The sequence below is a fragment of the Equus quagga genome, chromosome 10, assembly GCF_021613505.1.
Source record: "Equus quagga isolate Etosha38 chromosome 10, UCLA_HA_Equagga_1.0, whole genome shotgun sequence".
Classification (NCBI taxonomy): domain Eukaryota; kingdom Metazoa; phylum Chordata; class Mammalia; order Perissodactyla; family Equidae; genus Equus; species Equus quagga.
The window spans coordinates 28,978,237-28,991,933 of NC_060276.1; the positions used below are offsets into that span (position 1 = coordinate 28,978,237).

At 39.1% G+C, this 13,697-nt stretch overlaps 1 protein-coding gene across 2 annotated transcripts in view; it reads right to left on the reverse strand.

The window, feature by feature from the left end:
• Positions 1–13,697, reverse strand: part of DOCK11 (dedicator of cytokinesis 11) — a 183,188-nt gene that overhangs the window by 115,433 nt on the left and 54,058 nt on the right. For both annotated transcript variants that reach the window (XM_046673239.1, XM_046673238.1), the window contains exons 7-11: positions 8,199–8,333; positions 5,799–5,976; positions 5,333–5,412; positions 3,980–4,063; positions 381–521 (exon numbers count right to left, since the gene is read on the reverse strand). In XM_046673239.1, coding sequence (XP_046529195.1) covers positions 381–521; positions 3,980–4,063; positions 5,333–5,412; positions 5,799–5,976; positions 8,199–8,333 — 618 coding nt within the window. The remainder of the gene's footprint in view (positions 1–380; positions 522–3,979; positions 4,064–5,332; positions 5,413–5,798; positions 5,977–8,198; positions 8,334–13,697) is intronic.

Consider the following 13,697-nt stretch of genomic DNA (forward strand, 5'->3'; position numbering starts at 1 on the left):
GAGCGCACAGCGTCTGTAGCCCTGCACGGCTTTCCTGCTCCTTACTCATTGCTGTGAGCCAATTTCACAGAAGTCATATTCTCTAGCAGAATTCACAAATTTGAGGATTGTCCAGGTTCTGGGGACCTGTCCCTCTTAAATGTCAAGAGCCTACTCTATCTGCTACTTTAAAGAGGTAAGACTTTCATGAATCCTCTCAAGATGAAAACATATTCACATTTTGGCAAAAGAAATACATGTATGAAATTCTTCCATGTCCAAGTTATCATAACATGTAGCAATGGAATTTCCATCCTGTAAATTAGTTCTCAGCGATAAAAAGGAAAAGCATTTCCTTAATGCACTGGTTTAAGGGAGGTAGAAGGAAAAGTCATACATACATTTGTGGGTGGTCCTTTTGCATTGTCGCCAACTTGACTCAAGATATTGAAAGTTAAATCATGGCAATTTACCAGGAAACGTTTATTGCACTTTTCCTCAAATGGCTTTATATCAGGTTCAATTCCTGAAAAGTCCAACCTCTACAAAACAGATAGTAGGAATCATTTCCAAAAAATATATATAGGATTCATATTAATATAGATCTATAAGTAAAAATTGCAGAATCCAACAGTTCTCTCTGCCCATTATTCATTTGAACCCTTTTCATTTTTTCATTCAACAAGCCTTTGTAGAGCTCTTCAAACACTGATAGAGAAATTCTGGAGGGAGATGATGAAACTCTGATTGACGGCAATGGGAAAGTCACAAGTCTATACCATGGCCTACAAAGCCCTATATGACACAACTCCCTACCTCCCCCGACTCCTCTGACCTCCTCTCCACTGTTCTTGCCTCCCCCCCAACCCCCCGCCACCAACTCTCTGTTCTAGTCACACCAGCCTCCTTAGTTATTTCTCCAGCACACCAAGTACCCTCCCACCTCAGGGCCTTTGCACTTGCTGTTCTGTCAAGAATCCTCTTCCTGCAGACAGATGCCTGGTTTACTCTTTCATTTCATTGAAGGTTCTGATCAATTGGCATTTCCACAGAGAGACCTTCCTTAACTCCCTACATAAAACTGCACGTTCTCTGACAAACTATACTCTCTTTCCTTGATTTTGCTTTCTAACATTACTTTTTTATATTTACTTAGTTGTTTATTGTCTGTCTTCCCCATGAAATATATGCTGCAGGATGGTAAGAATTTTGTTTCTTTCATGAGCTGTGCAGGAGGCAAAATCGACATGAACAGATACGGGAAGCATCAAGAATAACACAATGGTCTCTTAACTTGAAAGATTCAGTAGATTGTGATGTTACGAACTTAGCTGTAAAATGAAAGTGAATAGCAGATATGGGGGAAGTGTGAGTAGAGATGAGGAGTTCAGTTTGGGACGTGCTGGGTTTGTGGGGATGTTAGTAAGTGCTTGGAAAAATAGGAGAGGTCTGGGTTGGAGAGCTGGATTTGGGAGTCAGTGGTAACTAGGGTGAGAAGGAGGACAAGGCTGGAGCCCTGGGGACCACCTACATTTAAATGATGAACAGAGGGAGAGGCGTCTGCTTAGGAAACTGATAAACACTGAGCTCAGCTTCTAACAGAGCTGGGGGATGTACCCTGGCTGCCACAGAGATATATTTTTACAAATTATTGGTATTTCAAAATAGAAAAAAAGTTTTGAAAAAGATATTAAGAGTCAAGGAATTCCTCTTAGCAGGGGAGGAATCTGCCCCTCGTCAAGGCAATTCACAGAATCCTCCTCCACAGCTCACAGGGCTCAGGCGAACGAAGTTCATCTTCCGTTCGTTCTGAATGTCTCAACAGACTTACGTTCTGCTCACGAATGGGAGGAAAAGTGTATACATTGTGGGACAGACAACTTACTATACTTTACGACCAAAGATATGGCAGGCGGGAAGTGATTGGGGAATCTGAGCAGAGTACACTGCCAACATGGAAAACGCAAGCCAAGAAACGCAAGAAGTTTTCTCAATTGCCCAAGTAATTCAAGCCAAAACAGGTATTGAGCCTGAAGAGTCTTAGATAATTATAGCTATTCTGACCTAGCCTGAATCACTGACAAAATCCTCCTTAAAAGGGCCTAGAATATAATATTCGTCCCTGAAAGCACAATTTTTCCCCCTGAGTCTTTTTATCTACAAAAGGAATACAAATGTGTGGGACTAGACAGCTCCCTCTCGAACACTTATCTCTCTGTGGAGCCAGCAGAGGCAAGTCATTGCCATGGAGATCAATTCTAATTTCCGCCCATTTATCTGCTCTCCTTTCTATCTTGCTCAGACAGCGGAATGCGAAGAGAAACTGGACTAAACCACCCCAGCCCCCAAATCCTTTCCTTTCTGAGGCCTGCAAGTGCAAACGTTGGAACATACGGCCTTCCCCAGTAGTTCAAAGTTGGAGCCATCCCCTTCGGTCAGTCAGTGTGTCTTTATTCTCTAAGGTCAGTGGTAGAAAACCTGTCTCTAAACACCAAACTGAGGCCAAAAGAAAAGGCTGACACAGGACGGCACTTCACCTAGAAAAGGTACTTGATACATACAACATGAATTTCTCTGTGGTGAGACTGCCTTCCATAACCAACATTAAATTCCATTTTTTGTCCTTAAAGTTTCATCACAACTGTGAATTTCTCTCTCACTGTAGCTCACTGTTAAACTCAAACATAAAATCAGTTCAGTTCCATGACCACAAAAACACTACACCACAAATTTTTTTAAGATACTGGATTGGGTTTCAACCACAGTCAATTGGCTTCTTTGTATACAATGAAAGAGCCTGACGTGTCCAATTAGAACCCAATCTTTCGGGGGTGTAATCAAAGGTTCAGACATGCTTGGAACAAGTACATTTCTGAATGAATATCTTAGAACTAACCTTCCTGAGGCCTGCTACACTTTTTTAAAATCATTTGACTCGCACAAGCAATATAAATACCACTACGGAAAAAAAGGGAGATGAAACACTGAAAACAAATTTTCTCCAAGTAATTTAATTTTCTTGTGTGGCATTTTTACTAAGGAAAAATTCCTGCATTGTTTGTAGACTATAAACTTCTTCCATTTCACACTAAAAAATTTTATTTAGAAAATCGTATGAAGCAAAGAGCAAAAAGAAACAAAATCAGTCTTCCCCCATTTTATTGTATATTTTCATGGTCTATTTTCACTGAGAAAAAAACTGTAATGCTCCTGTAATGCATACATTTCTATTTCAAAAAAATCCCAAAGATTTAATTAGAAATCTCACATAGAAAAAGTGAAAAGAAAACCAAAAATAATCATCTTCCCACAAATAATTTCATTTTCTTGTGAAATATGTTCCTTAGGAAAAATATTTGTCATACTTGTATATGGTAGAAGTTTTCCACTTAAACCAATCAGCAATTCAATTAGAAAATATCATGGAATTAAATATTAACTGCATATATCTTCGTACAAAAAGTGCCTACCTATCTCTCATGAAAGAGGTGAACACATATATGGACACAAACCTGTACTTCCCTGAACCACTTTCCATTTAAAGGGGGATTAAGCCAGATGTGAAAATGATCCCGGTTCTACAGGCCTGCGCCAACAGTGGAGAATAAATCACAAGTCTCAGATGACCTGGCGTTCTTGATACTGCAGATATTCGCTGCTACTAGATCACAATTGTATTTGATGAGCTAAAAGAGCACTGAAATCATCTTTAAGGGTTATTTAATTTATCCATTCTGAGGAGTGAGTGAGATGAAGTGAAAAGAATATAGAGAACTGAGAAATAAAACACATATTGAGTCCCAAATTATTTGCAGACATGACAGTCCTCAAGTGAAGTTAGTTGTTAAGCCACCTGTGCAAAGCGAACAAGACAAAGGTAAAGCAACTGATATTGCCCAGTGGTGCAAAAATCAGTGATGTCAACGTTTCCTTTCATAAATGCTGTTTACCCAAATAAGCAACAATTCCAGGGCTATATAAAGAAATATATCATTAGTACCTGAACTTCCGAATCAAAAGAAAAGAGATTCTGTCTTCCATCTCCTCTACTGAGTTTGTTTAGCTGTTCAGTTTCTCTTCCATACTAAAAATTAAAAAATATATATATACACACCAAACATTATTTTATTTCCTTCAAAGCAGTACTAAATACCATTCAAATATATAGTTTATGTGAAGCCAGCAATCTGACACAGCTTCAAAAATATACCATTCTCCATTTCCATCTACTTAAGGTGGATAAAGAATGCTTGCTTGGCAGAGTCACTGTCACTGTGACCCACAATAAGCCATAGATCAGGTTCCTAGACTTTCTATGTGCCTCTCATAACATCAAGAATATTGTTCAACGCATAGTGGTATAAAAAACGAATCCAAGAGACTTTGGATGCAAAAGAGAAATAAACAAGGAAGAAAACACTATCTTTTACATATCCATGGTGCTAGCCATGGAATATTGTATACAATTCTGATTCTGTCACTTTAGGAAAAACATAACGGGCTGTACAGTCTGGAATGACAAAGATTCAGAGGGGATACATTAAAATCTACAACATCATAGAAAGCCAAGATCAGGGGACATGAATGTGTTCCTAAATTCTGGAAACTAGCTTAGAAGCTTAATAGAAAGGTAAATTTCAAAGAGAAAAAAAGTAACTTCTAAACTTGTATAATTTAGTAGTCCAGGAAGAGTAATAAAGTAAAAATATAAGTAGGTTTGACAGGATTTAAATGAATAAATGGGTCATAACCTTCTAATCTTTTATAGTATAGGGTCCACAGAGTAAAATATGTAACCTACTAAGACAGGTCTGATAATCACCCTCTACTCTCTCTCTCAAAAGTGTCCCCTTTCAAACCCCAAAGAGCAGAGTAATTAACACAAATGATGTCTGTTCGTCAAATCTTTACCTGATGAAATTATTCATATACCTACATATTTACATATAGAAAATACGATTTTCATATGAAATTAACATATACAAATCATTAGATCGAATATCATGTTCAAACTGCATCAATAACCCCTTGAATGAACAGTATTTCTTTACGAATGAAGTGCAGCAATTAAACTGAATAAGAAGGAGCAGACAAAATTAATACACTCACAAGAACCTAGAAGTACTTCCTGGCACCTAGGAAAAACCCCACAAGATTTTCCAAACTGTTAGTTGGCACTTACAGGTCCAACTTTAAGAGTATAACTTTCCTTTTACAATCTCTACCTGTTTCACTAATTTGCTATGGTTCTTAACTTAGAAGTGACATTGCCAAATGGAATCCAGCATTACAACTTAAACAGCTAATCCTGCATTGTCTCAGTTGAAGGCAAGTTGCCATAAGAAAGATGTACCTTCATCAGTTCCGGATGCATGCTCCTTTCCAAACTGGCCATGATGTTCTCAGCTTTTCCTTGGCTGCTAGTTTCATCATCTGCAAATTCATTAAAAGCAGATGTTCCAAACCATGCAGACCATTACTAATCACCTAAGAGGAATACCCTAACTATCTCTCCCACCCCATCCTCTCCTACTAGATTTATTGCAAAGAATTTTGATTATGAAAGCATAGGGAAAACTTTAATGGACTTTTGAAAATCTGCCATGAATTCCCTATCCGTTTTAGTCTGGTTATATTTCATGTGTCAGAGTCAGCGCAGCATCAACTCTTAAAAAAATCTATCAGCCTCCATAGTCACTTTTAATGAAGTAGGTCAACCTTCAAGGTTAAGAGTTCTATATTCACCCTACACAAAGGACATCCCCATGGATTAAAGACAAGGGCTTTACCTCAGTAATGAATCATTTAAAAATTCTGACCTTGTGCTGTTTCTACCGTCTCCTTTTTCTCTTGCACTAAACTGTCAGTATTGATCTGAATAATCTTTTTCAAAGTTATCAACCATTCTTCCATTTCCTGCTCAGTTTCGGCAGCCAGATAATGGCTATACTTATCTAACATCTTGAGTTCAAAAGCATGACGCCGCATTTTGGGGCACTAGAGGAAATAAAAAAGCATGTGTTCAGTTAATTTAGTTCCCCTTTTAATATTAGATTTCATTAGTTTATTTATTTTTACCTCAGCTTAGCACATATGTACATCAATACTTTCACGAAACAATTGCCTCTACCAACAAGAATTTATAACTCCGACACAATGAATGACCATGTCAAACATCTTTTTTGTTACCCTTAGTACTGAGCACAGTGGTATATGCACAAAGGTGGCATAAAATACTACTTGTTGAGTATTATCACTTAAGGCCTTTTGACATCCTTCACATTTAGATAATCAAACTAGCACCATAAAAATAAGCGGATGTTTTACTATTCCCACTTTGCTTAAAGTTTTCCTTGCATATTTACAGGTTTTCAAAATCAGCCCTTAAAAATAGGCTTAAATATGACCTGAAATAAATCTGGGACCTGCTTTATATCACACCATCAAACACAATATTGATACCTGATTCACGTTACCATGCATAAGATGAAATGCATCACAGTAGCATAAAAGAAGACTGTAGTTGGTTCACATTAAATTGTGGATCCCAGTAAAAAACATGGAAACAGCCTATGCTGAACACTAGCACACAAGGAAACTTTTGTAAAACTTCAAATTCATCCTCAAATATGATGACGTATTCTTTCATATTACCACCTCCTCTGTCATGAAAAAAAAGATAGCACCGTCCTCTCCCTCCCAAATACCTCAGCGTTCATTTCAAGAAAGGCTCATGAATCAATACTTTTCCACTGCATGGTCATTATTCAAGAAGGAACCACGAAAGTTCCTCCTTCTCATCTTCAAAGGACAGTAAAGGATGAAATTAAACTGCTGTAGCAAGTCATAAAGATTTATATATTTGAAAATATTTGGAAAGGGGGGGAATCATAAATAGATGGGGAAAGCAGAGCCCGGGAACGCTCTAAAGAAAGGTCAATCCGGTCTAGAGCTAATTGAGAAAATCTGGGAACTGTGCATGCCTCTTCTGCCAGTTGGATAAAAAAGCTATTACATATATAAAAAAAGAAGGCACCTCTATTCACATAGATCTTCATGTTTTTAAAAGCGTTTTTTCCTTTGATCTTCATGACAATCTCGTTTGGTAAGAAGACATTATTAATCCCACTTTACAGTTTTGAAAATTAGGATTCAGGTAGGTGAGGGCATTTAACGGGCATCTCCTGCCTCCTAACCAGCCCAGTGCTCCTTCTGGTCGACCATGCTGCCCTGGCTCTATAGTAATGGCTCCTATCTCTTGGTCAATCGACTTCCTATTTAGATTCTCTCTCTACCCTCTGTTTCCCATCCAGTCTTTGTCCATGCTTCTTCAGTTATTCAAATCAGCAAACATTTATTAAGCCCCTATTGTGTGCACAACACTGCTAATTAGTACAAGGGACACAGACATGAATAAGATATGGTCCCTGTACTCCAAAAAGGAGTGTGCAGAATTAACCACAAATTAGATTATGATTCAGTCATATGATGGAGGGAAAAGTAGTGGTAGCACACGAGAGGTGGAGCTTAATTCCACTTAGTGCATGAGGGTGAGGAAGGAAACAGAAAACATTTCATGGTAGAAGTGCCATTTGAGCCGAGTCTTAAAAGATAGCATTCAAATAGGAACGAGAAGGGAAAAGTATACACCAAGCAAAGAAACAAACGTAAGAAAGCCACACACATGCGAACCTCTGGAGCACTGAGTTTGGCGTGACTAGAGCACAGAATGTATGAGAGGACGCAGAGGGGATGGGGTTAGAAAGCAGGGTAAGGCCAAATCACTGTGGGCCTGAAATGCCATGGGAAGAGCTTTAGGTCTCACTCCGCAAGACGATAAATCAGGAGCCAAAAGGTTCTGAGTAGGCAAGTGAAGGACCCCGTCTGTCTCAGGAAGATGCACTGGAGCAGGAAAACAAATCAGAAGGCAAGAAAGCGTGACTCTGGCCACGAGATGATAAAAGGGAGAACCAGAAGAAGGGCAGTGAGAATGGAAAGAAGGTAAGAGATTCAAGAGACACTCTTGTCTCCAAAGGACTGGGTAAACACTCGAATACTGGCACAGAGTGAGAGTGGGGCACTCAAAAGGACACTGAAGTTAATGAATGTTTTGGTGGATGGAGATGCCATTAACCAAGACAAAAAAATGCTGAGATTCTTAATAGTCGATCAATATCCTCTTCGAGAAAGAGACAGAAATGTTAGCTCTACGGCCCTACCTGAACAACGTCAATGCAGGCGTCCAAGTAGATGCAACCTTTAGATTCTTTCGAATTTTTCTCATCTTTATAGGAATTGAGAATATATGAACCATCAGGAAGTTGAGTTAAGTAAAAATACCGTCTCTTGAATACCTATGGGGGAAAACCCAGCAATGACACATTTGTTACATATACATTGCATTTAAACAGCTTCTTGGAACTAAAAAACCTTGAAGAGCTTGCCACAGGCATTATATCTGGACAATCTTCAGACAACTCTGAAAAGCCATTAGGAATTACAATTATCTTCATTGTTTTAAGATGGAGAATTTTAAGTCAAGTGACTTACTCTCAGTTAATCAAATATCTAGAGAAGTTGAAGTTTATAAAGCATTTTCGTATCTGAATCACTATCATTTCACTATAGCATCCTTTTCCCATTTGAATGCAAACCATGACTAGATTCTTATAATTTCATTCACATCACCATAAATCCATGTATAAATATAAAAATATATATACAGACAGACACATACCCCTTTAGCATATATTTACATTTCACCTGCACATCTTACTGCACTCATCTGTGCTGTTCCAGTGTCCTTGCTTCTGAAAGTCCAACTTATAATACACTCACAGGCAAACGCTGAGAGTCATTAGTTGCCTACCAGTTGTTGTTGAGTGCCCTGCATGCTGAGATTTGAGTCGACAGGTCCAATAGGATTGTACCATCCGTTTGAAATTAGGGACTCAGAACAGTTAAGGAATAACCTGTTGCTACAATTCATAGTGAAACCCCCAAGAACAGGGAAAAGGAGGAAGACAGCTTGACTTGTTCATGCTGCCCCTCTTCTCTCCCCTAAAGAGAGTCTTGGCAGAGAAAGACAAACTGTGCGATTTCACTCAGATGTGGAAGTACAACAAACAAACACACAGATAAAGAGAACAGATTTGTGGTTATCAGCGGGGAAGGAAGTGGGGGAGGGTGAAAGGGGTAAAGGGACACATATATATGGTGACGGATAAAAACCAGACTGTTGGTGGTGAAAATGATGCAGTTTATACAGAAGCTGAAATATAATAACGTACACCTGAAATTTACACAATGTTATAAACCAATATGACCTCAATAAAATAATTTTTAGAAAAAGAGTCTTAGATCTGATGAAGGAGGTGGAAAAAGGGGATTCAGAGTTCTCTGATGAATCTATGCTTCTCAGAATAAGCCACAAACTGCAAGTTGTGTCAAGCATGTGTTACAGTCAAATCCCCCAGGATGATGGATCTAAAATCATTTCAGGGTGAGAATGGCAAGAGAGACTAGGAAAGAGAGTCTTGGTGATTATTGAGGAAATGCATTCCTATGCATCTTGTCTTACTGACAGAAGTTGGCTTCAACATTTAAGCTTGCCATTTTCAATCACCCATCTGATTATCCAGTATGATATCTGACTATTTTAAGAACTTTAATTATGGAAAGAGTATTTATTTGGCAAGATTCTTCTTGAAAACTATTTAACTTCCGGCAAAGTATCTGAAATCCCAACAATTCATTTCTCCATAGCATGAGTAAGCAAAATATAGAAACACGTGAAGGGGCATTTCTTTTTAGGAAAACCAGTAAAAAGAAATAATATGCTTGTAGTTATTTTTGACTTGTTTAAATATCATTGATTTTGGAATGAGTGACATAAATATATCAGTGAGAGGAACACCCTAACAGGTTAGACTGGTAAATGCCACAGCTTCCATTTCAGGGAGTGGCCACGTGGGCTACGTGCGATCAACAGAAAGGAGAGCAAGCAGAAAATATCACTTTGTTTTTCAATGCCAATCAAGTAAACGTTACTGCATTAGGATATGAAGGTACAGAAAGAGTGAGTGAGCGTGTGTCTGAGCGCGTGTGTGACCTCATAATATGAGAATGTACAGATACATTCTCATATGTGTATACGAGATATACTCTCATATTTGATTCACCCACATTTAAGGTTATTAGAGCTATGATTGAAGAAATCTATATTCATAGACAAGGAAAATGCTGATCATAATGGTGATTATATATCTATATCTTTGTTTATTTTCATGATAATGGTTCATATCCGTTATTAAAATGATGGGACCAGGGGCCAGCCCCGTGGCCGAGTGGTTAAGTTCGCGCGCTCTGCTTTGGCGGCCCAGGGTTTCACTGGTTTGGATCCCGGGCACGGACATGGCACCGCTCATCAGGCCATGCTGAGGCGGTGTCCCACATGCCACAAGTGGAAGGACCCACAACTAAAAATACACAACTATGTACCAGGGGGCTTTGGGGAGCAAAAGGAAAAATAAAATCTTTAAAAGAAAAAAAAAGAGGGGACCAGTAGACCAAAATCACATACTGAGCTCATTTCAAAAGAACAAAACACCACTTTTTAAAAGTTATTACAACAATCATGTATGAAAAAAGTTAAAATACATTTTCCAGACAAAAATTAATTGAAATGAAAAAGTTACAACAAGATTAGAATCTGCACTATGATCAAATCTAAAATTCAAAGACTATAGACTCCGTGGTACAGTCTGTAGACTTTACTTGCAGAGTCCACAGCCAGCAACAAAGAGAGGGACAGAGGCAGAGAAAAAGAGCAAAACATTTGCAGCACAGAGTCAAATTATAGTCTGTGAAATTTTTTTCATGTACAGCTGCCTCACCAAGCTAAGATGTTTTGTGGCAGCCCCCACTTCCAGTATTAGCAGAGCACATCATTAGAATAGAGATGGAAAGGGATCTGAAATTACAGTAAATCACTTCCTGTAAGTTTGCAATTATGTCTAAATGTGACACGGAGGTAGGGAGCTCATGAATCTGGGGAGAGCGCAGATGCCTGACAGACGATCTTGATTCTCATCCAGCACCCCTGCTCACCAGCAGTGAGTTATCCTCAAGACTCTGATTCTCTGTTTCCTCACTTGTAAAATGATAGGATCAGACAAGATGATGTATAAGATCATTGTTTTCAGGATCTATAAATAATTTTACTGAAATTGAACAAATAACACAGCAGCATCCCTAGGCTGGAGGCCGCCCTCCCCAAGGGATTTCCTACAGGCTAGAAGCTCACAGTTGGTACAGTAAGAAATGTTTTTAAAAAGTCATTTCTACAGAAATGAGACTGCCCCCACAACAGATCTGTAAGACCCACCAACAATGTTTTCTCATTCGAATATTCTGTGATATATCCTGGGTTTCAACTTCTGGGAAGCTTTTAAGGTACCTTTCAAAGAAGAAAGGAGTATCCTAAATCTCTCACATGGAACCAAAAGGAAAATCAGAAACATGACCTCCCTGACATTTTTTAAATTTCCAAGATGTTGCTATTTAGGGCACAGGTCTTCATTGTTTTTTCCATTTCAATAAGACGGCAGCTATTAATATAATTACTATATAGAAGAGTGGTAAATACTCTATTTCATACTTTTCATCTGAAGGCCTCAAGTCCTTTGTAACCAATAGCTAGTTCTTTTAATATCGCGTGGGGATAAGCACCATTATTCACATTTTACCTAACAGCAAACTGAGAGACCAAGAGCTCACTCAAGTCACACATACAAGTCAACGGTAGAACTGGAGTCAGAATCATATGACAGGGACGAACAAAGAGAATCTTGCCCAAACCGTCCAATGGCATCCCACCAAGGTAAGAATAAGATCCCAAATCCTCACCATAGCCTGGGATGATGTACATCATCTGGCCTCGAATTACCTCTTGGATTTTATCTCTAATTACACTGCACCAGCTACACTGGCTTCCCAGCTAATCATCAAACACCCCAAGCAAGCTCCTTCGGGCCTTTGCACTTTCTGTTCCCTTGGCCTGGACCTCTTTCCCCACACATCCACATACCCACAGTTCGCTTTCTTACTTCCTTGGTCTTTGATTGAATCTTACCTCCTCTGAGAGGGCTTCTGTGACCACCTGCCCTCATCGTAGCCCCCTATTTTATCTTTCTCACAGAATGATCACTATGCAAATATATCTTATTCATCTATCTATTTTCTGTCTATTTTAGACTGCTAAGGTCCATGTGTCATCCACCACTATACTCCCAGTACCTCTAACAGTGCTGTACCCCCAGTATCTCTAACAGTACCTAGACTCAATAAAATTGTGTAAAATAAATGAAGAATGAATGAATAATTCATTCTCCAGTGCAGATTCTCCAGTGGTTTCCTCTGATAGAATGGTGTTTCTCTGTAACACCCATATTCTTCCTCCTCTTCCTCACCTTTATTATTTCTCCTAGATGGTGAACACAGCTGAACATTCCCCACCTTACTTAGTGAGAAGCACAGATCCTGATGAGCAGCCAACTCAGACCACCCAGAAGAAGAAAAGAGAGAGGAAGTCAAAAGAGAGAATTCTCTGGGATCAGGTCCTGCCAAGTATCCTGAAAGCCCTGAGCCGTCTGGGTGACAACCTTTTGAACATTTACCACATGACCCTTTCTGGAGCAGGAACAAAGGCCTTTGGTCACTCAGTTGAATCAAAGATGGAAGGCAGGAAAGCTTGAGCACCTAGTATCCTCAAATTAGGAGAGCCTTTTATCATTTTTATATAACAAATCTCAAGAGTTTTTACCTGTGTGTGTGTTACCTATAGGTAATTATTTACTGCTAAATTACATGAACCAGGAGCCCTGAGAAAGGATGTTCTAAAGGCTTTGGCAAAGTAGGTGGGCCAGAAACAATGTAGAAATAGGGTGGCAGAAACTTACTTGACTCTCAGGACAGGAAAGAAGAGGCAGCAAGGAAACGGAGAAAGCAGGAGAGCAAGAGACATAACTGGGTCTCAGAGCTGTTCTAATCAAAGATGAAAGAAACAACGGGGAAGAAACCCCATGACTTAGAAAACTGACTTGTAGTTAATTATACCAGAATGTTAGGAACTTCATCCTGCTGAAGAACCCCTACCAGTAGGTTGGCAACCTAATATATCACTCATCTCTCTCCACCATATCATTTTACAGTCCTACCAAGTTTTAATATATCACGTAAGTCTACCCTCTGGGAAACTGGTTAAAAATCAAATAGCTTTTCTTAAATAATTCCACCACATCTGGGCACTAAAGATTTAACTATTTAGTTGGAAGCAAAGTCTAGTAGGAGCGGTCTAAAAGCCACCATTCTCATTAGACAAATTATTTTATCAGCTGTATTTCAGCATGGCATGGCCCTGCTCAAATCTTCAATGACCTTCCATTACCCACGTGGTAAGGTTCACGTGCCGGTTCCAGCATTCAAGGTGCTCCCATAATCCTACTACTAATATGAAATAATGACAATTGCTGGCATCTGTGGAGTGCTCACTACATTATAGTCGCTGGCTAAGTGCTTTCCTCATATTATATTGTTTAATCCTCATAACGACCCTGTGTGGTAATCACTATTAAGAGCTCTATGTTACAGAGGAGAAACTGAGGCACAGCGAGATACCAAAGGACCAAACCAACTTCATCTCCCATGACTACCTAACT